At 43.0% G+C, this 21,991-nt stretch overlaps 1 protein-coding gene across 1 annotated transcript in view; it reads left to right on the top strand.

The window, feature by feature from the left end:
- The window catches only part of GAREM1 (GRB2 associated regulator of MAPK1 subtype 1), a 104,523-nt gene that overhangs the window by 67,851 nt on the left and 14,681 nt on the right, over positions 1-21,991 (top strand). Inside the window, exons 3-4 of the mRNA XM_065627241.1 lie at positions 9,333-9,463; positions 20,614-21,792. Of these exons, the coding sequence (XP_065483313.1) occupies positions 9,333-9,463; positions 20,614-21,792 (1,310 nt within the window). The remainder of the gene's footprint in view (positions 1-9,332; positions 9,464-20,613; positions 21,793-21,991) is intronic.

The raw sequence follows: 21,991 nt of genomic DNA, 5'->3' as shown, positions 1-21,991 counted from the left end.
AAGGATCCTGGATGCTGCTGTAGGAGACCAGAGCCGTAAGCTTTTAGTGACTCTTACCATTTTCATAACTGAGGTCTAAGTGGGCCTCTACTCCAGTGCCAAGGGCACAGTGCTAGTAGTCACGTAAGAAAAGCTTTTGTCATTGGGCAGCTGCTGTTAAACATAGTCGTCTCAGCACTGTTTCATGAAAGCCCTGGGCTGGTTTAGTTGGGCTTTCTGTAACTTTTATCTTTTATTTATTTATTTATTTCATTTTTTAAATATTTTTTTTTTATTTCCTGCAATCTGGGAAAACTCTGTTACTCACCGGGAGAGCATGCCATCCTCATCTGCATGTCTTTATACTCTTACTGTTCAACAGAAAACTAGCAACAGCTTTTGTTAATAGTAATTAGCATAGTCAAATGGTACAGTAGTCATCAGACTCCTCTGCATGGTCACTTGAGCATGTGAACTAACACACTGCCTATGGAATATTCTTGGTGTCTGTTGGCAGTGCATGGGAAAGGAATAAATGATGTTCATTACAAATTAGATTGATGATAACCCAGTGAATAAGTTAAATCTAGTTAACTTACAGTCCAGACACTCAAACATGTGACCCCGTAAAATGAAACGTTTCATTGTGGCAATCTGGTTATTTGTGATGATAATAACTTATGAAACAAAGGTTAGAGGTTAGGCTTGTTTTCCCTGTCTGTCTTTGTACATCATCTGCAACCTAAAATTCCCTCTTATGCAAAATCTTTGCGTTAAATCTACTTTAGGCTATCATCAGTCACCATTTGAACTGATTTTTCTTTGTTATGCTGCCAATAGAATCAGATATTTTTGTTATGCTACTTAAGAGTCATGAAGGTAAGATAAGAGAAAACAGGCTGTACCATCCCCTTTGCTTTGCCAGGGCAGGATTAGAGGTTTTGATTAGCAAGCATTGCGTTGCTGTGTGGGAAACATGGTTGGGTTCCTTTCCTTGATCCCTGGAACGGTGTCTGTGGGTCTGCGCAGGTGATGGCTGCGTCAGCGTGCTGATGCTGTGCTTCGACATGTCTCACCAGCCTGTCATGCCTGACTCATTCTTCCTTGGTTGAATGGGTATCTGTGCCACAGACATAACACAGAGAGGAATAAAGGCGTTGGAGGCTTTCAAATCTTCATAATACTTCTGAGAAGTAAAGCTATTCATTCTGGAGGGCTCCTTCCCCATGAAATGTTGCACAATCGCTGCTGACTGAATGTGCCTTTGTGCCGTGCCCTCTGCTTTGCAGTGCCATAAGTTTAGCTCCAGTACACTTGATGAATTCTAATTGTATTATGTTTACTTAGATATGTCTCTAGTTCATGTTTCATCTGGGGTTTTTTTTTAATACATTTCTAAAATTTCCGTAAGATTGGGTACAGATGGGGACACAGGAGGTCCTCTTCTTCATCCCTTTCCCACCCCTCAAGAAAAAGTACTGACAGGCAGCTCTTAAAAAACAAAGGCAGTATTTCAAAGTCTGTTTAATAGCTATTTCATGGTGATTATAATACAAGAATCGATCATAGTTTTTCTAGTTTGTGGCTCAGTCATTTTCCTTCGGAAGCTGTATACCAGAGACCCTTGTTTTGTGTTTTCCCTGCTATATTCCCCACCCTGTCATAGTCTCCTGTATGCTTTCAGCAGGCTAAAATACACAAATAAACAAATTCTTAAAACTCAGAAAAAGTTCCTTTTTCCCTGCCCTCCCAAACCTTTTTTATTTATAGCTCACAGATGCCATCAGCATGACAGATAAGGATGAGCCTGAACTGTTGGTGTCTTACTGTCTTTGACTGAGGGGATGAACTTACCATAGCGTTGCACCCATGTTAGTTTGCAGCCAGGTCCCAACTTGAGGTGAAGGTGGTAGCTCCTTCAATAGGGAACCCAGAAGTGATGGAGCAGGTGATCAACTTTCCTCTCCTCTCCATCAGCACGAGGGCTGTGAGCTGTTTGTGGACTGTCTGCTCCCACTATTGAAAACAGCGTTCTGTAATACCATTTACACTTGCAGTTTCTTTCTGTGATGCATCTTCTCTCCCTGCACTGTCCTCCCTACAGCGGGGACCTGGCAGCTCTGCAGGACCTGGGCATGGGAGCACTTTTCTCTCCTTGGAGAGCTATGAACAAATCCTAGGTTTCAAGCCAGCTGGAAGATGACATAAGCAAAGCAAGGCATTTATTTCCCACTCGTTCTTACTTCTGAGTATATGCTAAACCTTTTCACAGTTACCTGGTGATTAGTCCTCGAAAGAGCTGCAATATTGGCAATATACCTTTGTTCCGGTTAGTCACATAATAGCAGTATCAGAGAATTGTGATGGATTCTTTTTTGTTCTCCTTTTTCTCAGGTCTAGACAACTACTACCACTGTCATGACAACACTTCTTGCAACAACCAAATGCCACATGTAGGTTCTATGCAGACATTTTGGCAAATGTCAATTTAAATAAAATCCCGATTTTAAAAAAAAAAAAAAATATACATGTAGGCTGGAGTGACAGAAGTGTTAGGATTATGTCTTAATGTATTATTTCAGAGTCTGGTTTGCTATGCTCACTCTTGACTGGCTGCTTTGTCTAAGGATTAGGTAAGGAAGAAATAGCTTTACCATATGATCTAGTTGATGGGGTGACAAGTGAGACCATAAACTGAGATTTCCTTCCATTGTCCCCCACTGAGACAAACTTATTTCTGCATCAGGCATTGAGGACAGTTGTGTACACTGCCAGTGGAACACTGTACAGGTCCATGTAAGAACCAGGCATGCTGAAGTGTACTTTCCAAGTCATGCAACTGCATTCTCCCTGGTATCTAGCAAGCCATCTCTCTGTGCCCTTTGTTATTACATCTTATTTATCCTTTAGGCTTATGCTCTTCAACTCTGCTCACTCGTATCAAGGATCATCTTTTATGGGGAGGAAAACAAAGTTACTTCCTATCAGCTGTGACAGGAATGCTGAAAAATGTAGACAAGAATTGTCTTTTTTCCAAAATGGTGGTGTTCTGGCAGGTAGAGAGCCTTTTCTTTTTGAGACAGCTCTGCTGTTCTTTGAAATACTGAAAAACAGTCAGCAGTCAACAAATAATATGAAACATAAACCTCTGCAGTACTTTTGCTACCCTGCTGAGCTGTCTGCGCATTCTTGAGAAGCGCTGGGCTTTGCATACAGTCTCACATAGAGAGATGTGAGACTTACTAAATAATCAAAGCTGCTGAAAGACAATGCAACTCCTGCCTCCTTGGAGAAACATTTAACAGCTAACGCAATTGAGCAGATGTTTCACTGACCTTCCATGTTTCCTACCGATAACATGCAGCTACTTTTTTCTTTTTTTTTATTTTTTTTTTCTTCCCAGAATTTCTTTTTTTCATATTTTCTTTTTGGTATATGAGCATATACATGCTCTCATCCTTTTATATCCATGAAAACCTGACTTTTTGCTCAGTCTGTGAACCCTTGCAGTAGATAAAGGCTCCCTTGGTCTAGGCACAGTACAGACACAGTACAAAATGCATGTTTCTCTCTTGGAAGCATTCTGAACTCTTAGAAACGGCTAGACCATTTGGAGGTGAGGGGTGAGTGGCTGCAAAAACCAGGGGATCTTATATTACAGAAATAACCTCTATGAGCTGGGTTAGAGTTGTGAACATGTGTAAGCCTGGAAGAGCCTGAGCAGAGGCAAAAGCAGAAGCAGCCTGAAGTCTGGGACAGAAAGGGCTGGTTAAAGCCGCTGCTCGCAGATACTGTAGGGCCAACTTCTGGTGAGAAGGAAGATGGACTGATCTTCCTGCTCCTACTGTGTTTTAATAAATGCCTCCAAAAACTGGAGGATAAGCCCTGGTTTAGGTCTTTTCCCTGCCTTTTTATCTTTCTGGACTCATTTCTGGCAGTAGTGGATTTACTGTCTTTGCTGCAAGTACCTTCACAGGGAAATAAGAATTCATAATCTGCAGAGATAATATATACTAGAATGAAACTGTTCCAATACTGTGCCTGCCAGAAGCCAGACTGGAAGATAAAGAGATATAAAGCTTGCAGTAGTCATTCATTACTCCCTTGCATTTGGCTGCAAAACCACACCTGCTCAGTGGACCATGTAGGTATTACAGATCTTTGATCTTTCTGAACCTGCACTGATTTACTAGAGAAACATCTCATTATTCTTTTTGTGCTTGTAAGAGAGGTGGGGCTGCTTCTATTACAGTATAGTTTTAGCTTTAGATTTTCTTAAAATTTTCTGTTAAATTCCTAATTAACACGCAGTTAAATTGTGTTGTGATTTGTTTAAGATTGCTGTCAATTTTGTAGTCTCCCAATGAAATTTTGCCTCTTGTGCAGTGTAATAAAATTCCACTTTAACTTGCAGTCAAGCCAGACTTATGTCCATTTAACTTGTATTTCAGCCGTGCTGTCTTTTTTTATGGCAGCTTGAGTAGAGACCAGGGAGAAACATAATAAGAAATTGTCTCCTTCCTCTCTGTTAGTTAGTTACTTGACATCTGGCTCAAATGTGTATTGCGGGCCCCTCTTCAGCCCTTCTTTCTCTCCTTCCAATAAAAAAGTCTGCCTTTTTCAATTAGGAAGTAAATTTCAAAAAAACCGTCTATAGAAAATCTCGAGTTATAAGCCATCTCTTCCAGAAGAGAGGCATTTTAACATCCAGCCCTGACAGCTTCCATGCACAGCATACTTCTTGATTTCGTAACAGGAGGAGATTAATGCTGCCCTTCTATTATATGCTTTGGGATCTGTGTGTACTCCTCTGTAGTCAGCCCCCTCGTGAACTGCTGCTTATTAGCAGCGGAGGCACAGACGGCTTTGTGTTTGCGTGGCTGAGCTGAAGGAAGGGGAGGATGGCACAGAGAGAGACATGGACGGTTCTGAGCATCTCTTTGTGCTGAAGCAAAGCTCCAGCAGATTTTTCACTTTTTTCAGAAACATCTGTAAGTCAACAATAGATAGCAGACCCTGCTCGCAGTTGCACACAGCCTAAAGCATTTTTTTCTGTGCTGAGGAATTTGGGACTTTTTTGTGGAAGTTTGGATTGTAATGAGTAACTGGCCTTTTCTTGCCACCAGACTATCTGTTGTTAAGTACATAACAGTCACAGTAAAATAATATTATTATGCTTCCAAACAGAGTAACTAGAGGACCTATAATTCAAGACCACTGTCTCATTCAAAGTCTTGTTCATATAAGTTTTATTATTCAATGTGTTGTTTTGCTTCCTTGTTCATGTGAATTCATGCTTTGTTACTGTGCCCAACTCGATTCCCACTCTGAAGTGAGAGTTCTCAAATTCTTTCTGAACTAGCAAACTTCTATCACTGCACTATTTCACAGTTTCAAACAACTATGTAGCTTCCACGCAGTATCGGTATTCGACTCCATTCTGTACATAAGGGGGGAGTGTTAAATCAGAAGTAACCCTACTGATTTTAGATCTGCGGTTACTCAAACTTGCTGTGGTTTTGCTGGGGTTTTGGGGGCGGAGGGGGCTGTGGTATTTCTTTGGGGGGAAACTTAACATATGAAATGCCATTATAAACTGCAATCACAGCTTGCCTTGGATAGTAACCACTAGCTGGGAATCCTGCAAATCAGAGCCCTGGATCCCAAACTGGGCAATCAGGATGGCATCCAGGTGGCTGTGTCAGTAGTCGCAGAGGACAGCAATGGTCCCTGAGGAGCAATTCAGAAGTAAGCAGGAGAGAGTATCAGTCTCAGGTCAGCCCGTGGAGAAGGAACACTGTGTGATGACGTCATCCTTGGTGACTATCTGTGAAATGCAGTCATTATGCTCTAGAGTGGTAATTTTTCTGTACTGTCAGGTGCTCTCTGATGCAACTCATAGTCCCTGCTGCTACGTGATGTTGTTGCACGTCCTGACTCCATGTAGGAGGAGGAGGAGGTCTGACTTTGCTCCCTCCCATTCCTGACTTTCCTTGGCAGGAAAGCAGGGTGCCTGCAGGGGGAAGGACCTGCGGGGCTGGAGAACAAATCTTCTTGGTTAGGCTGTGGCTGAGAGGGAAATCCTGCAACTAGGACTTACATGACCTGTATGGCAGACTGGGGATTAAAAAGCAAAGTTCTTTCTTCATCTCTTCCTGTCTGGGCATCAGTCACAACATGCTTTCCAGCTTTGGTTAACTGAGCACCTCCCTGTTTACTGTCCAGACTCCCTGAGCCCAGAGGTGCTGGCTGCCTGGTCCTTCTATTGCTTTGCACCAAAAGGTCCTTGGAGTGGATAGGCTGAGGATGCTGGCATATTTCTGTTGAGTGTGTCAAGTGTTTTTCCAAATGCTTGTCCACTGTCAGGTTTCCTCTGGCTACCTGTAGTGTGTGCCAGACAGAGCTTTGTCACTCCTAAAACTTCTGCTTTCAATCCTGGACGCAGTGGAAAGCCTGTGGAAGAAGAGGTGACCAGAATTTTTCAAGATAGAGAGTACTTCTATATTGAAAGATTAGATACTGTCAGTAAGAAATTAAACAAATGTACAGAGGAGAAAACACCTGGAGCTACTAAGCTCAAAGGTACTTCTTCCTTGCTCTGGGCATCCTTGAGCTGCGAGTTCCTCTTGGAGGCATGGAGGAGAGTCTGAGTGGCATTGCTAATTGTGCTTAAAGTCCTCCTTACACAGCTATTGTTGACTCCTGTCTGAGACAGAATGCTGCACGAGTCAGACCTTTGGTCTGACCCAGAGAAGCCATTCTTGTAGTTTCCCTGAAAATAAAACAGGGTCTTTATATTAATTTTTGCTCCAAAACTAATTACTTTTTTATATGTATAGCTGCCTGGACACTATTTAATTTGACTTCTTTTATGAACTGTAACTAGGACTTATTTTCGGAGTAGGGCTTATATTTCAAGCATCCTCAAAAATACTGAAAAATCATGTTAGGGCCTATTTTGGGGGTAGGTCTTATTTTTGGGGAAACAGGGTATGTTGCTGTAATATACTACAGGAATGGCTTCAGCAGGTCAGACCAAAGGTCCTGCTGCATCTACCCCAGTGTTGGTCTTCAAAGCACTTGAATTGTCTTGGCCGAACTTCAAATCCTAGTGTGTCCTGAAGCAGACACAGAGTTGGGAAAACTCCAAGGCAACTGATTTTTGAGGTGTGGTGAATTTTTTTTAACAGTTGCAAAATACAGTCACATGGTGGGAAGTACTAGCATCTTTTCTTACCCTGCTGGTAGTACTTCAAAGTTACTGTGGTCACTTCAGAAAATGTGTGGCAGGCAATAAAAGGAAGTCTTCTGCCTTCTAATTTGATGTTTAGGCTTATAACCACAGTACTTGAGCACACTGACTAGAAGAGTGTGCATCTGTCAGTGGGGTGCTGGGCTTGGGTGATGGAGCTGAGCCTCTTGGTCTCCCACCTCTCTTGGTGTGCGTGTGTGTGTGCACATACATGCACCTGGCAGGGTGCTGGGACGGGTCGAGAGAGGTTCTCCTCCCCCTCTACTCTGCCCTGATGAGACCGCATCTGGAATATTGTGTCCGGTTCTGGGCCCCTCAGTTCAAGAAGGACAGGGAACTGCTGGAGAGAGTCCAGCGCAGGGCAACAAAGATGATGAAGGGAGTGGAGCATCTCCCTTATGAGGAAAGGCTGAGGGAGCTGGGTCTCTTTAGCTTGGGGGAGACTGAGGTGTGACCTCATTAACGTTTATAAATATATAAAGGGTGAGTGTCATGAGGATGGAGCCAGGCTCTTCTCGGTGACAACCAACAGTAAGACAAGGGGTAATGGGTTCAAGCTGGAACACAAGAGGTTCCACTTAAATTTGAGAAGAAACTTCTTCTCAGTGAGGGTGACGGAACACTGGAACAGGCTGCCCAGGGAGGTTGTGGAGTCTCCTTCTCTGGAGACATTCAAACCCCGCCTGGACGCCTTCCTGTGTAACCTCATCTGGGTGTTCCTGCTCCGGCGGGGGGATTGGACTAGATGATCTTTCGAGGTCCCTTCCAATCTCTGACACTCTGTGATTCTGTGATTTCTCATGGAGCGTCAGGACTTGCTGAGCTTGCATTCGTTTCCTCCTCTGCTCCTAGGTGGCCTGAAAGAGTTTAGTGTGGGTGAATTCTCTGAACATGTCACAGATGTCTCAAGTCTGAGGGGATCTATAGGAGCAGCAGGGTGTTGTGCACAAAAATGCTGAAGGAGTGAGAAAGTATTTCTGTAGGTGGCTTGACATCCTGATGTATTGGATGAATTTTAATGAAGTTGAGCACTCTCGGGGAACAATAATCCACTGGCTGCGTGCATTGCTAGTTTTAAAATATGATTTACAGCAAATGCACTAACCATTGGTTTTACTCAGCCTTTTTTTCTTGAGTTGTTTCTTACCTCAAGTCCTGCTGTGATATTCTCTTGCTGAGTTCAGCCTTTAACTTAGTAGTAGTTAACGTTTCTAAATTTGAGAAGATCCCTCCACTGATTTGAAGTCACACCAGCAGCAAATGTGTCCTTCTAAGCTTTCATTATCTCCCTGTTTGTTAAAGAAAGCTTTTAATCTTTGTGTTTGCAGTGCACAGAGGTGGTTGATGTACCTGGCTGTCCCTGGGAGGTCTGCCCGGGGCAGCTGCCTACGTGTTGATTCTTGCCTTTTACAACACTTAGCATTAAAACCTTGACTATATTCTGCAGAGAGGTAAAGTCGGCAAGAAACACTTCTTTCTAGTGCTCTTCTAAAGGCGACCACCTTCAAAAGGATTTTAAATGTGTATGGCTTAATTTCTGATGTTAACTATAGGTCTCAAAGTTTATGTTTAGTTTATGATTAAGGAAAGTTAGGTGCTGTTCTGCTCTTAGGGAAGCCTAGAGGGGAAAGGGTTTTAGCCTAGTATTTTTAAATAGCTATTTGATGATGCTAAAAACAAAACTCTTATGTTTATTGTTTTGGGCTTTTCTAGTAGTAGGTGTGTTTTCTTTGTCTAAAACTTTTAATATTAAGGGCCAAAAAATGCTATCTGTACAGATACTATTACACCGAATTAAGTACACAAACACAAATGCCTCCATAGTTATTTACTATTTCTAGACAGCATGTGATAAAAGGATCTTTTTAAATTTAATTTTGGCTCCCACACGTTCTTTTCATTCCAACCTGGTGAAACTGAGTGTCTTTCATGGCAGGTTCTCTCTGCAGACTCTCTGCGATCTCCTGTCTTCTTGTTTGGCTGCTAATAACCGGAAAAATTGACCGAGCAAAATGGTGAAGAAGTTGAGCCAGCAGTTGCCACAGTGACAGTTGTCCAATATAAATATCTTACAACTCTTCTGTTTATCATCTGTTTTCAGGGCAGTTTAAGCTGCTGGAACAAGACCGAGATATTAAGGAGCCAGTGCAGTATTTTAACAGTGTGGAGGAGGTGGCTAAAGCATTTCCTGAACGAGTTTACGTCATGGAGGAAATAACATTCAACGTTAAGGTAGTCCCTGAATAAATATTTATCCCTGTATAAGTGATTAACTGTTACAACCTTTATATACATGGCAAGTGAAGTAACAGTGCTCTGTGGGAAGTGTGATTTTTTTTTTTTTTTTTTTTTTTTTTTTTTTTTTTTTTTTTTTTTTTTTTTTTTTTTTTTTTGAGACAAACAAGCCTTTAGTGTCCTGCATTCAGTGATGGTGCTCTTCGGGATCATTTTTGCAGTTTTAAATCAACATGTCCTCTAAAGGCTCTCCCATCGTATGGCACTTCAGGGAGCAGTCCTGATAACCCATCCAATAATTCATCTAATTAGGAGGCTCCTGCCAGATTTTAAACAAGTGTTGTTTGTTGCCCCCTTTCTCCTCCCCCTCCTGCAGTATGAAATTTATTCTCTGCTAAGCAGCAGCTGCTCAAATCCCTGTCCAGAAAGCCTTATTCTCAGAGAGCATGCAGGGTGAAATGATGGGGTTGCTTGTCTCAAAATCACTGCAGCTAAATAGCATTGTGAATAAAACAAAAAACAAACAAAACACACACGGTAGAAAAGACACACTTGTTCTTTGTGTGCGCGTGTGTTTGTTTGCATGTGCCTGCCTCTTGGGCTCATGGAAGGGTCAGCAAACCCATGAGCGTAAGAGGATTTGCTGTCGCCAAACACATTGCTGGGCAGTGGCATGAAATGATGAAGACAGAACTTGTTCTTCCTTGTCCTACCTGTATGTGTGACACTACACAAGGTAGATCAGCTCTGCTAATGGAGCAGAGTGGCCTCTGGGCTCCTCTGATTTGCTTCAGTTGATTCACCACTTAAGTCTGGTGGAAGAGCATCCCAGAGCTGGGAGGCAGCAGCACAGATACCCATCTTGTACCCTACAGGGGGAACTGGTTGATACTGGTACAAAACCAGTATAGAGTTTCCTGGTCGCATGTAATAGTGATGTGGGTTTTTTATAACAACCTCTTAATGACTTTTTCTCTTTCTTGCACTGTAAAGTTGGGGGACACCAGCTAGTCTCCAATTATAGCTATGAAACAAGATTACTGAAGACTGCTCTAAGTGTGAGAGCTCATCAGTTAATTCATTTAGCGACACAGACTCATGCCTTTCAAGGCAGTAGGTTGTTTTCATTTGTGCCCTCCATTAAGCTGAACCCATAAAACAGAGCCTTTCATGAATGAAGGCTACATGAGAAAGCCGGAACGCTTTTTTATGTTTAGGATGTAGTTGGGCAAATCAAGGCAACGAGAAAATTTCATTTCTACCCAGGCAAATCAGCCTTATTTTGAGACTGCTAGCCTTATCCAGCGCTGTGCCATTATTTCTCAGTTGATCAATGACGAAATCAAGAGAGTAGCACAGTAAAATGTACAGCTTTAGTTTTATAGAGAGAAAAGTATTAGTCCGCAGGCTTGATTCAGTGTAAAACGTCATGTCTTGAGTTTCATATGAGTGTTCTCAAAATTCTTTGTCTTATTTAGCAAACTGACAATTTAGCATAGCTTACTGTTAGATATCAAATCAATTTTTAAAAGATATTATAGTTATACTCTTTAATGTAAATAACAGTAATAATAATCCAGGTTTAACCCAGTTACACAGTTATCTTGGCAGTATTTCTCTTGGCAGTTTTTCCAGTTTCATAGAAGTCTATTCCAAGGTTATAATCTTCCAAAAAATAAATGAACTTAACAGGATTTATTAAAGTGTTTAATAACAATTTACATGCAAGAGAAATATGTACAATAAAATTTTAATATAGAGGAGATCCTGTGAAACTGATTAGAGCAAAGGGAGGTGTACTAAGTACAGTTTATTTCTGTCCAATGCGGCGTGCCTCTTTAAATTCAGAAGAGAGTACCAGAAGGTAGCTAATCTGCTATAAAAATTTAAAAAAAAAATGCCTAAAATATCTCATGAATCATTTAAAATGAGGAGGAGCTCTGAAGTCTGGGAATTCTTTCTTGTTCCAAATACTCAAATCTTCCATGGATAATTTTTGAAGAAAAAGCCTATAGAGTCACAGGGTGCCACCAGAGAGTCACTGCATGGTTTTGTCTGTGCTTGTTGAAGTCTGCTGCATTTGTCGATATGCCACGGCTACGATTCAGCCCGGGGTTACTTTATTTTTACTTCATGTATTAGTTGTTGAAAGGAAAAATAAGCCCCCTTACCCCGGGAGAGGCAGGGGAGATATATCTCCCTTCCTTCCTGGGGGTTTTGCAGCTAGGCAGGATTTCTGGGCAGTGCACTGAGGCTGGAGGTTTGGGACCTGCCCGATATTTGAAGGAGCGCTGTAACACATGCCAGCAAGCCGAGCGGGGAGTGGAACGTGGAGAATAGCAAACAAAAACTTTTGTAATGACTAAAACTACTTCCAGTGATTTCTTTGGAGGTACATACGTATCAATACTGCGCTTGTGTACCCAGTCAGTTGCCTCAGGTACCCAGTGGCCAGCAGCGTCTACAGGCACCGCAACTTGGTGTGTTCTGGGGCTGACCTAATGTCACTCAGCCAATAGGTCAATCTGGTCTGACTCTCTGCAGCTACCTGAAAGGAGGTTGTACTGACGAGAGTGTTGGTCTCTTCTCCCAGTAACAAGTGACAGGACAAGAGGAAGTGGCCTCAAGTTGCTCCAGGGGAGGTTTGGATTGGATATTCGGAAAAAATTCTTCACTGAAAGGGTTGTCAGGCATTGGAACAGGCTGCCCAGGGAAGTGGTGGAGTCACCATCCCTGGAGGGGTTTAAAAGACACATAGATGAGGTACTTAGGGACATGGTTTAGAGGTGGACTTGACAGTGCTAGTTTAATGGTTGGACTCAATGATCTTAAAGGTCTTGTCCAACCAAAATGATTCTATGATTCTATTATTCGCTGACCAGATAGGTGATAACCTTTTTTGTGTTAATATTCCGCGCATAATTGCAGAGAATTTTGCTTATGTAACAACGTTACACTACAAAGATAAGGATTTTTTTGGTTCTCTCTGCTAGGAAGAAAAATATTAAGGAAATTGTGCTACCCCAGGGCTCTAGCTTTTGCTGAGCCAACAGCAGTAGGTTTCTGCAGTTGGCTGCTCTGGTCCCATGCAGATGGCAGTCTGTACAAACACCCAGGAAGCTATTTGCATTAAGACTTAAAATACCAAACCAGGAACAGAAACCTCACATCATACTGAGGGCAATTCACAAAAAAGCTCTCTTAAAAAAGCAGCAATATTTCCTGATAGGTTGGACATCGGACAAGCCATGAATTCCTGCACTCTGAAAACCAGCCTACTTAGTGTTGCGGGCCCCTTCAAACCTTCCAGGATATTGGTTTTGTCCTGAAGATACCACTCAGTCTCCCAGGAGAGGCTGTGAAGCTGTTTGCAGAGCCTTTCCACGATGGAGAAATGGATTAGTTCATTAGCCCTATAATGATTCTTTTCTTTCCTGTCAAAGATATTGCTTGGCTGGTGTGGACTTTTGATACCTGATTTGGTCAATTTTTTTAATGTAATCCTCTTTTCACAATGGTTTAACTGTGTTGGCTCATACAATGTGCGTTTTGGCAGAAATAAATCTATAGTGAAAACTTTACTTTTTTTTTTTTTGACAAATATGAATGCAGTACAGTGAAGCAAAATTGACCTCCTGATTTGATTGCAGTTCTGTTGGCTCTGATAAACTTGCCCTGAGTGTCCAAAAAGCACATATAGAGAAGCTCGTAACCTACACTGGCATTTTTATAGACTACAATAGCAACTTTCTTGAAATCAGTCCACGTGTAGGTTTTAGCTCCAAATTTGCAAGCGATTCATAGTGCATCACCATGAGAATTAGTGCTTTAGTCCCCTCATCGCCGCGTGGCTTGATGCCAGCTTGATGGGACTGCAAGCCTTGTCTCCAGGCTGGTTTTTCTTCTTCTCTTCCCCCAGCGTCCGCAGCACGTGCCGACTGCGGCACCTCGGTGTTTTGCGTTGGCCATGCAATACTGTGGCGGCCTCTTCCCTCCAGCATCTGGTGCAGGGCTCGAGCGAGAGAGAAGCAGACCTGCTGCTTTGTGTCTACCTTCGTGTGCCTGGCAGACATTGAGGTGCTGGAGAGAGTGCAGAGAAGGGCAACGAAGCTGGTGAGGGGCCTGGAGCACAAGTGTGATGAGGAGCAGCTGAGGGAGCTGGGGTTGTTCAGCCTGGAGAAAAGGAGGCTGAGGGGAGACCTGATCGCTGTCTGCAACTGCCTGAAAGGAGGTTGTAGCGTGGAGGGGGTTGGTCTCTTCTCCCAGGTAGCAAGTGATAGGACAAGAGGAAATGGCTTCAAGTCATGTCAGGGAAGGTTCAGATTGGATATTAGGAAAAATTTCTTTACAGAAATGGTTGTCAGGCATTGGAACAGGCTGCCCAGGGAAGTGGTGGAGTCACCATCCCTGGAGGGGTTTAAAAGGCGTTTAGATGACGTTCTTAGGGACATGGTTTAGTGCTAGAGTTAGGTTAGGTTATGGTTGGACTCAATGATCCTGAGGGTCTCTTCCAACCAAAATGATTCTATGATTCTGTGCTATTACCTGTCATGTTTTGGGTCATTTTTGGAACACTTTGAGACATCCTTAAGCATCACTGAAGATAGCTTTTAATGCAGCAATCAGGGCAAAGTCCCTCTCAGCTGAGAGGGAAATGCCCATATACTAACACGCAGAATTGTACTTGCTGATCCTCCGTCTTGGGAGACAGATGTTTATAGAAGAAAATTGGGATACTGTCTCAATGAATTTAGTCAACTTCCTTGAAGGAGTTTGCTTATTTTTTCTGCTAATACCTCTTCTGAAGACTCTTCTTTTTCCATTTTAAAAATCTTAATCCATTTTTTGTGACCTGTGAAAATATATATATATATATATTTTTAGTATATATGATATGTATTTTTATGTAAATACATTGCTGTGATTGGTCCCTTGGCTTTAATAGTAAAAACAGTAAGCAGCAACTACGAATCAGAGACCTCACAGTTGAAAAGAACTCTACCAAAACAAAAAATCCTGTGTATTTTTAAAGTGAATGCAATGCTTGCATTGATCTAATAAAATCTAGCAGGTATAATGAGCAATGTGAAGCCACAAAACCTTTTTATAAGTAGTTCATATATGTCCAAGTGATTAAAGACTTCTACTTCAAACTATAACAAATTAGAACAATTGGAGTCTAAGACAGGATATTGACTCAGGTGTTATCAAAATCTATTTTTCAGAGTTAACCTTTCCTTAAGCAAAAAGAAACAATATACTTGAGCTTTCCCGAAAGAACACCTTTCCTAAATAATCATTCATCACTTTCCTGGTGCCTATATTCTGCAGGAGATGTAACTGGCTTCTGAATTGCTATAGAGCTGCGGGAGTCTTCAAATTTAAAACATTATAGTGACCTAACTGACTTGTGTTTTGCAATGCGTTTGATAAGATGTCCATAAGCCAGTAACCTTCCTGGGCAACTTCCCGGCACCAATACTGAACTGTTAGAATGCATCGACACTCACAGCAGGGAGGTGGAGGGTAAGCACAGCATGGAATACGTTCTGGTTCTGTGGGTCCTTTGCATTAGGAGTCGTTCAATTTGAACATCTCCTAGTGATTTCTAGATGGCTTTGGAATGTAATGTGACAAGCACTGCCTCTTCCACAGAGCTGGGAGCACTGCTTGTTCTCACCTATTAGCAGAAAGTGAAAATTGGCTGGGAAGGGCAAAAGAGGGGCAAGGGGCAAACAAAACTGCAGGAGTCATTGTTATAATGTGTAAAGTATGAGAAAATATGGGTATATATTTCAACTCACATTTTTCTGGGGTAAAAAAAAGTTACAATAATACTTATTTTTTTGAAGTTAATATCCCCCACTAGTAGTTTGATATGGAGATATGAAAGCCAAATCAGCATAGCACAAATTCTGTATTTTATTGAGCCACAGGTTGCTTTTACACTGAAGACTTAACTTTTCGGCTAAAGTCACTGGGTTCGTTCAGCCTGGAGAAGAGGAGACTGAGGGTAGACCTCATCATGTCCTAGAGCTTCCTTACAAGGGGATGAGGAGGGGCAGGCGCTGATGTCTTCTCTCTGGAGACCAATGACAGAACCTGAGGAAATGGCAGGAAGATGTGCCAGGGGAGGTTTAGGTTGGACATTAGGAAAAGGTTCTTCCCCCAGAGGGTGGTGGACACTGGAACAGGCTCCCCAGGGAGGTGTCACGGCCCCAAGCCTGACAGTGTTCAAGAAGAGACTGGACAAGGCCCTCAGACACATGGTGTGAGCTGTGGGGTCGTCCTGTGCAGGGACAGGAGTTGGACTCCATGATCCTTGTGGGTTTCTTCCAACTCAGAACATTCTATGATTCTATAAAGCATTGTTGTGATAATGCGTAAAACAGAGAGAGCAACCATGAAGATAAAAGTGTTTGGGAAGGGAATTATTTCAGGATGCTCCCAAGCCAGGAGACAACGTATTTATTAGGTAATGACAGCAACTGGAGATGTGATGGTTACTGCTGCATGTTGTCGCACTAAAATTGTCCACTGAAGAATTCCTGGTTTAGAGGATGTGAGGAGGGGGCACACACAAAAAATTAAAACGTGAGGGCACAGTCCCACTATGGAGATATTCGAGGAAAATGTATTGTCCTACTTTTCTTCCCCCCATTCCTTCTGCTGGTCTCAGCTTCCTGCCAGTTGCAAGGTCTTCACACCTGAAGGTTCAAAACCAAACCTGGCAGAGAAGTCCCAAAGGAGGCAGGAGCATCGCTCGAGTGTGGGCAAAGCAGGAGGGAGTTGAGTGAGCTATAAGTGTGGGGCACAGTGGAGCCCCACTGGGACTGGAGCTGGACTTCCCAGATATGTAGTAGCAGCTGAATGAAGGCTTCTCAGGTGCTTTCTGCCTCCTGTAGCATTACCTGTTTTCCAGAATTATGAGGAGATTTGCCGCAAAATTATATTATTATTTCTGCACCAGTCTGTGTTCTGGACTACCTTAACTCTGCCACTCTGAGATAGTGCACTGGTCTGTTCTGTCCATCATATATCAGCGATACGTCGTGTCACGTGCATGGCCTGGGACGTGCGGCTGGCAGCTCCAAGTGTCTGAAATAGCGTAGGGCTATTATTATTATTAATAGCTACACCCCACCCATGATTTCGGAGCAGAAACCAGAGGGTGCACGGAGGATCCTCTCAGCGGGGGTGTAAAGGGGTGTAGGGGTGCTTGAAGGTACAAATGGTGGTGGGTCAGTGCTAGAAGCTCAGAGGCCAAAGGAAGCTGAGTCTGGTGAGGTGTTACCCATTCTGCCTTTGAGGAATAATTTATGAAATGCACTTTCTCCCAGATCCCGTTGTCTTTAAGCGGATTATTTGGCATGAATCAGATCTGTTCTGAGCAGCTGGTGTGCTTGGCTGGTTCCTGGGCTGATGGGGGCCCTGGGAAGTTCACCAAAGGCAAGTGCAAAGCCCAGCACCTGGGATACCATAAGCCCTGTGACAGACTGATGGGTAGAAAGTGGCTCTGTGGAAAAAGTCTGAGGGGTACCTGGTAGACAGTAATAGTGTGTGGCAAAGACAGACAAAAGCATATGGGGCTGTATAAGCAAAGACCCTAGCCAGCAAGTCGAGAATGGTGATTATTCCCCATTATTCAGCACTTGTAATGCTACAGCTGGAGTATTGCTTCCAGTTTTGGAAACAGCTTTTTTCCAATAATTCATTATACCAAGGTGGTCAGGGGACTGTAGCAAACTACATATTAGGAGAGGCAGGGAGAACTGGGGTTGTTCAGCCTTGAGGGAGCTGAGGAGAGATCCCTCTGCTGTGCATACCTGCCTAATGGGAGGGTATAAAGAAGACAGATTCACTCATCTGATGTGCCCAGTGGAACGACAACAGGCACAAGTTGGAACATGAGAATTCTGCTCCCATATAAGAAAAAAGTAACTTTTAACGTGAGGGTGGTTGAACAAATAAAGAGGCTGCCCAGAGAAAATGTGGATTGTCCATCTTTGGAGAAACTGAAAATTTAACTGAGCAGCCTGCCATAGCTACACCTGATTTGAGGAGCAGGTTGGACAAGATGACTCTGGGGGTCCTGCCCAAGCTGGAGGATGCTACAGGTGTCACCTGATGTCCTGTGCTACAGTCCATGGCCCTATTTCTTGATATTTTTGTAAGTTTCGTGGCCACTGATAAAGTGAAATGTCTGAGTGAACAAGACAGAGCAAGTTTGATTTTCATAGGTCATCGCTACAAGGACAAAATAAATATTTAGCTATGTAATCTGAGAAATAAAACTTAGAGATATCTGTGCATGAGTTTCTAGATTATTTTAGTGATTATTATGTATGGTATGATATGTGTTTATATCTATGCATACATATATGTGATATGGTATATATTTGTTGCTAATGTCCTGGAACACATATTTGCCTACTATGTACGTTTTACACATGTTAACTACCGTGTGGTAATGAATGAATTAGCCTAACACAAGACGAGAGGAGTTAGCTTTCTTGACTTGCAGAACTTACATTTTTAAACATACTCAACCTGGTGAGGTGTTCAACAGCCTTAGCATCACCATAGTAAGGGTCTAGTTTAGTTTAGTTGTGCAGTCTTACAGTTTTCATTTCACTTTTTCAGTTTTTTATTACAATTTTGGACAGTTGCTGATACTTAATATTTTTGTTCAGAAGGAAGAGTGCAGAACAGTATTTTTCTCAGAGTGCTAAACTAGAACCGTGGTGTGATTTTTCTTTTGTTCCAGTACAGTAAAACTCAACTTTATTTCACCTGTTATCCTGTGACAATATATATTAAAAAAATCCAGATTTTTCCATTAAGAATAATTTTGACTTTAAACATACCTGTTGAATCTAAAAATCCATTTGCTATTTGGCTGGTTCAAATAGATGCCATTAATAAGCAGCTGCTTCATGAGACCTTTGCTGTGAAGCTCGGCCAGTTCGTTACCTCTGTGGTTTCACATCTGACCCACCGTTTCCTTCTACAGAGGCTTGTTTGTTTGTGAATCACCAGGGAGCTGTGAGTTGGCGAAGCAGCAGCTCCCACAGCCGTAGGTGGTGACACCTCCCTCGCTCCAGCCGGTGTCCTGCAGGAAGCAAGAAAAAGCTGTAACCAACCGTATTGTCTCCAGTTAAAGTTTCTGGCAGCATAGCTCCCACTGTCCAAAGACAGTTTTTTGTGGGAACTTGTCGATACTGAGAGAGCTGGGTCTGTTCAGCCTGGAGAAGAAAAGGCTGAGAGGGGATCTTATCAATGTTTATAAATATCTCAAGGGTGGGTGTCAAGAGGATGGGACCAGACTCCTTTCAGTGGTGCCCAGCAACAGGATATAGGGCAACGGGCACAGGCTGAAGCACAGGAGGTTCCATTTGAATATGGGGAGAAACTTCTTTACCTTGAGGGTGCCAGAGCACTGGAACAGGCTGCCCAGAGAGGCTGCGGAGTCTCCTTCTCTGGAGACATTTAAACCCCACCTGGACACATTCCAGTGCGATCTGCTCTGGGTGAACCTGCTTTAGCAGGTGGGTTGGACTAGATGATCTCCAGAGGTCTCTTCCAACCCCAACCATTCTGTGATTCTGTGATTGAACAGTACATTCACAGAGCCTCATGTTTCCTCAACGCTATCAGCTCCACCAAAGGCAGGGCTACATGGCCACAGCTCAAAAGCAACACTCTGGCGGTTTTGAGGAGAAACCAGCAATGAATGTCAAACTGGTGCTACCAGCAAAAAACCCTGAGTGCTTTCCTTTCATGTTGTGGTGTTTCAAAATACCACCTGGCCAGCGGTGTGAACTGTGAATGAGTATTGCGTACCATAAAATCCCAGCAGTTTCCTCGATTAGACCGAATAGTGTTTGTTTAGATAATTCAGGGCTTGAACGACTTCCTCTCCGGAAGCGCCGAGACAGAAGTGCTGAGGCGGCACACCTCGGCTGAGCTGCCTCTGCCTGGGCTCTGACGGGCTCGCAGGAGATAATCACGTCTTTACAAACACGGGTGAGACGCAGATCACATTTTACAGGAGGAAGCATCTTTCACAGCACTCCTCAGTTATTAACTGGTTGGAATTACAGCCTTGACTTCATGCAGTGGCTATTCTGTGGTGATACCCGAGTTTAAAGCCTGGAATATGAACTTCACATGGCTGCATGAAGTCTCTAGGGGTTGCAGAGGTGAGGAAGGGTTATGCAATTTTACCATATGTTTTCATTGGCTTTTTTTTTTTTATGTTCCATATTTCTGAATAAAATGGTCTATAATGGGCCAGTAGCATTTATCTAATGCACCTTTCTTTATAAGTAGGTATCCGCTGCTGCTGAGAAAGAGCTGGGTGGGTTCTATTAGGTCCCTGAAAAGGCCCTTTGCATTAAGCCGCTCAAATACAAAGCAAAGCAATCTTGTCTATAAAGAGTTCTCTCAGTCTTAAGGAAATAACTTCAGGAACAAATCAGCCTTGGACATCTGTTTTGCCTTTTTTTTTTTTCTTTCTAGTACAATTTCTATAGTGGAAAAGGACACACATGGCTGTGCATGTGTTGTTTAATCTCTTAAATTGCAATTATGATTAAAAAATGAGGAAGGAAGTCTATGACTAGGAGAGCAACGCAGAGGGGGGAGTTAAGCATATGGGATAAACTGATATTCTTGACCTCTCCTTCAGGGAGTAGATGTCATCTGTGATTCCTCCTAGCCCAGAGGAGATTATAATAAAGGGATATGCTTTACCTTTTCTGCTCCTCAGGGAGCTGAAGTTGGTGGAAGAAGAAAGTTTGCTTCCCTCAAAGAGCCTGACAAATAAGTTCTAGCAAACAGCAAAAACAAGAGGTGAGAAAAAGATACCCAAGGGAATCCAGACATGCTCTGTCATAGCTGTATGACACAAGTGACTATTTAAATTGCTGGAATATGTGGATGCAGGAATGTGCAGGACCATAAAAAAGGTTACTTGGCCGAGCTTCAGGTTAAACACCTTGCACTTGACTACTCAGCTGTTCAAATAAAGTTAGTTTAATTTCTCCCAGTATATAGTCTTTTAAGTTCAGTCTTGATAGATTTGATATTATTTGAAATCTTATCTTCAGTGGGGCAAAACCAAATTTTTTATTATTATTTTGCAGGTGGCTTCAGGTGAATGCAATGAAGACACTGAAGTTTACAACATTACCCTTTGTACTGGGGATGAGCTCACTTTAATGGGGCAAGCAGAAATCCTGTATGCAAAATCTTCTAAGGAGAAGTCACGACTCAACACCATCTTCAAAAAAATTGGGAAACTTAATTCGATTAGTAAGCTAGGCAGAGGCAAAATGCCCTGCCTCATCTGCATGAACCACAGGACCAATGAAAGCATCAGTCTCCCTTTCCAGTGTAAGGGCAAGTTTAGCACCCGCAGCCCATTGGAGGTGCAGATGCAAGAAGGTGAGCATACGATTCGCAATATAGTAGAAAAAACCAGGCTGCCTGTTAATGTGACTGTGCCGAGTCCTACACCAAGAAACCCTTATGACCTGCATTTTATCCGTGAAGGGCACAGGTACAAGTTTGTCAACATTCAAACCAAGACTGTGGTGGTTTGTTGCGTGCTTCGTGGCAACAAAATTATTCCCATGCATTTTCCCTTGCACTTAACGCTTCCGAAATTTATTCTGCCTGACAGTCTAGTGAAGGGGGAGCTGTGGCATGAATCCCTCATACAGCATTGGTTTAATATATGCCAGGAACAGTTTGACATAGACGAGTATTCCCGTGCGGTGCGAGATGTGAAGACTGACTGGAGCGAAGACTGCAAGAGCCCGAAGAAGAGCCGATGCCCGGGGCACAGCCACGTGCCCAACTCCCTCAGCTACGCACGGGACGAGCTCACCCAATCCTTCCACCGGCTTTCTGTGTGCGTCTATGGAAACAATCTGCACGGGAATAGCGAAGTGAACCTCCACGGCTGCAGGGACTTGTGTAACGAATGGGCCCTCTTCTCTCACGATGCTCTCCAGTACCAGGAGTCTGGTGACAGTGGCAGCGATTACCTTTTTCCTGAAGTTAGCGAAGAATCGATGTTTCTGCCTACAAAACCAGAGCTTCCTTACGAAGAGCTGTGGTTGGACCAAGGGTCTGGAAAGGCTGGTGACCAGCCTCTCACTCGCTCGCTAAGTGAGAAGAACAAATGTGACAGCTACAGGGGGTCTTTCCGATCAAAGTGTGGTACCGCATCCCTTCCTGTGCCTGCGACCGTCGGAGTAACCGCAAAGTCTTCAGATGTTTCCCTACCTCCACCTCCAGTGCCTCCCAAATCAGAAGCAGTAAGTCAGGGTTATTTATGTCGATTCATTTCTTTTTTTCAGCTGGTTAAGAGTTTGCTTGGGATTTTTTTTTTTTAGGGAAGACTTGGAGGGGGGCACTTGGAGGGCAAGGGAATGGTGACACATTGTAAGATGTGCAACTTCAAGTAGTTTCCTACCAAGTGTAAGTCATATTCTAAAAATTACTGGAGCATATTTA

Source organism: Caloenas nicobarica, chromosome 2, assembly GCF_036013445.1.
Source record: "Caloenas nicobarica isolate bCalNic1 chromosome 2, bCalNic1.hap1, whole genome shotgun sequence".
NCBI classification, from domain to species: domain Eukaryota; kingdom Metazoa; phylum Chordata; class Aves; order Columbiformes; family Columbidae; genus Caloenas; species Caloenas nicobarica.
The sequence above is the reverse complement of the archived record's forward strand: the minus strand, read 5'-3'. Positions and strand labels throughout refer to the sequence as shown.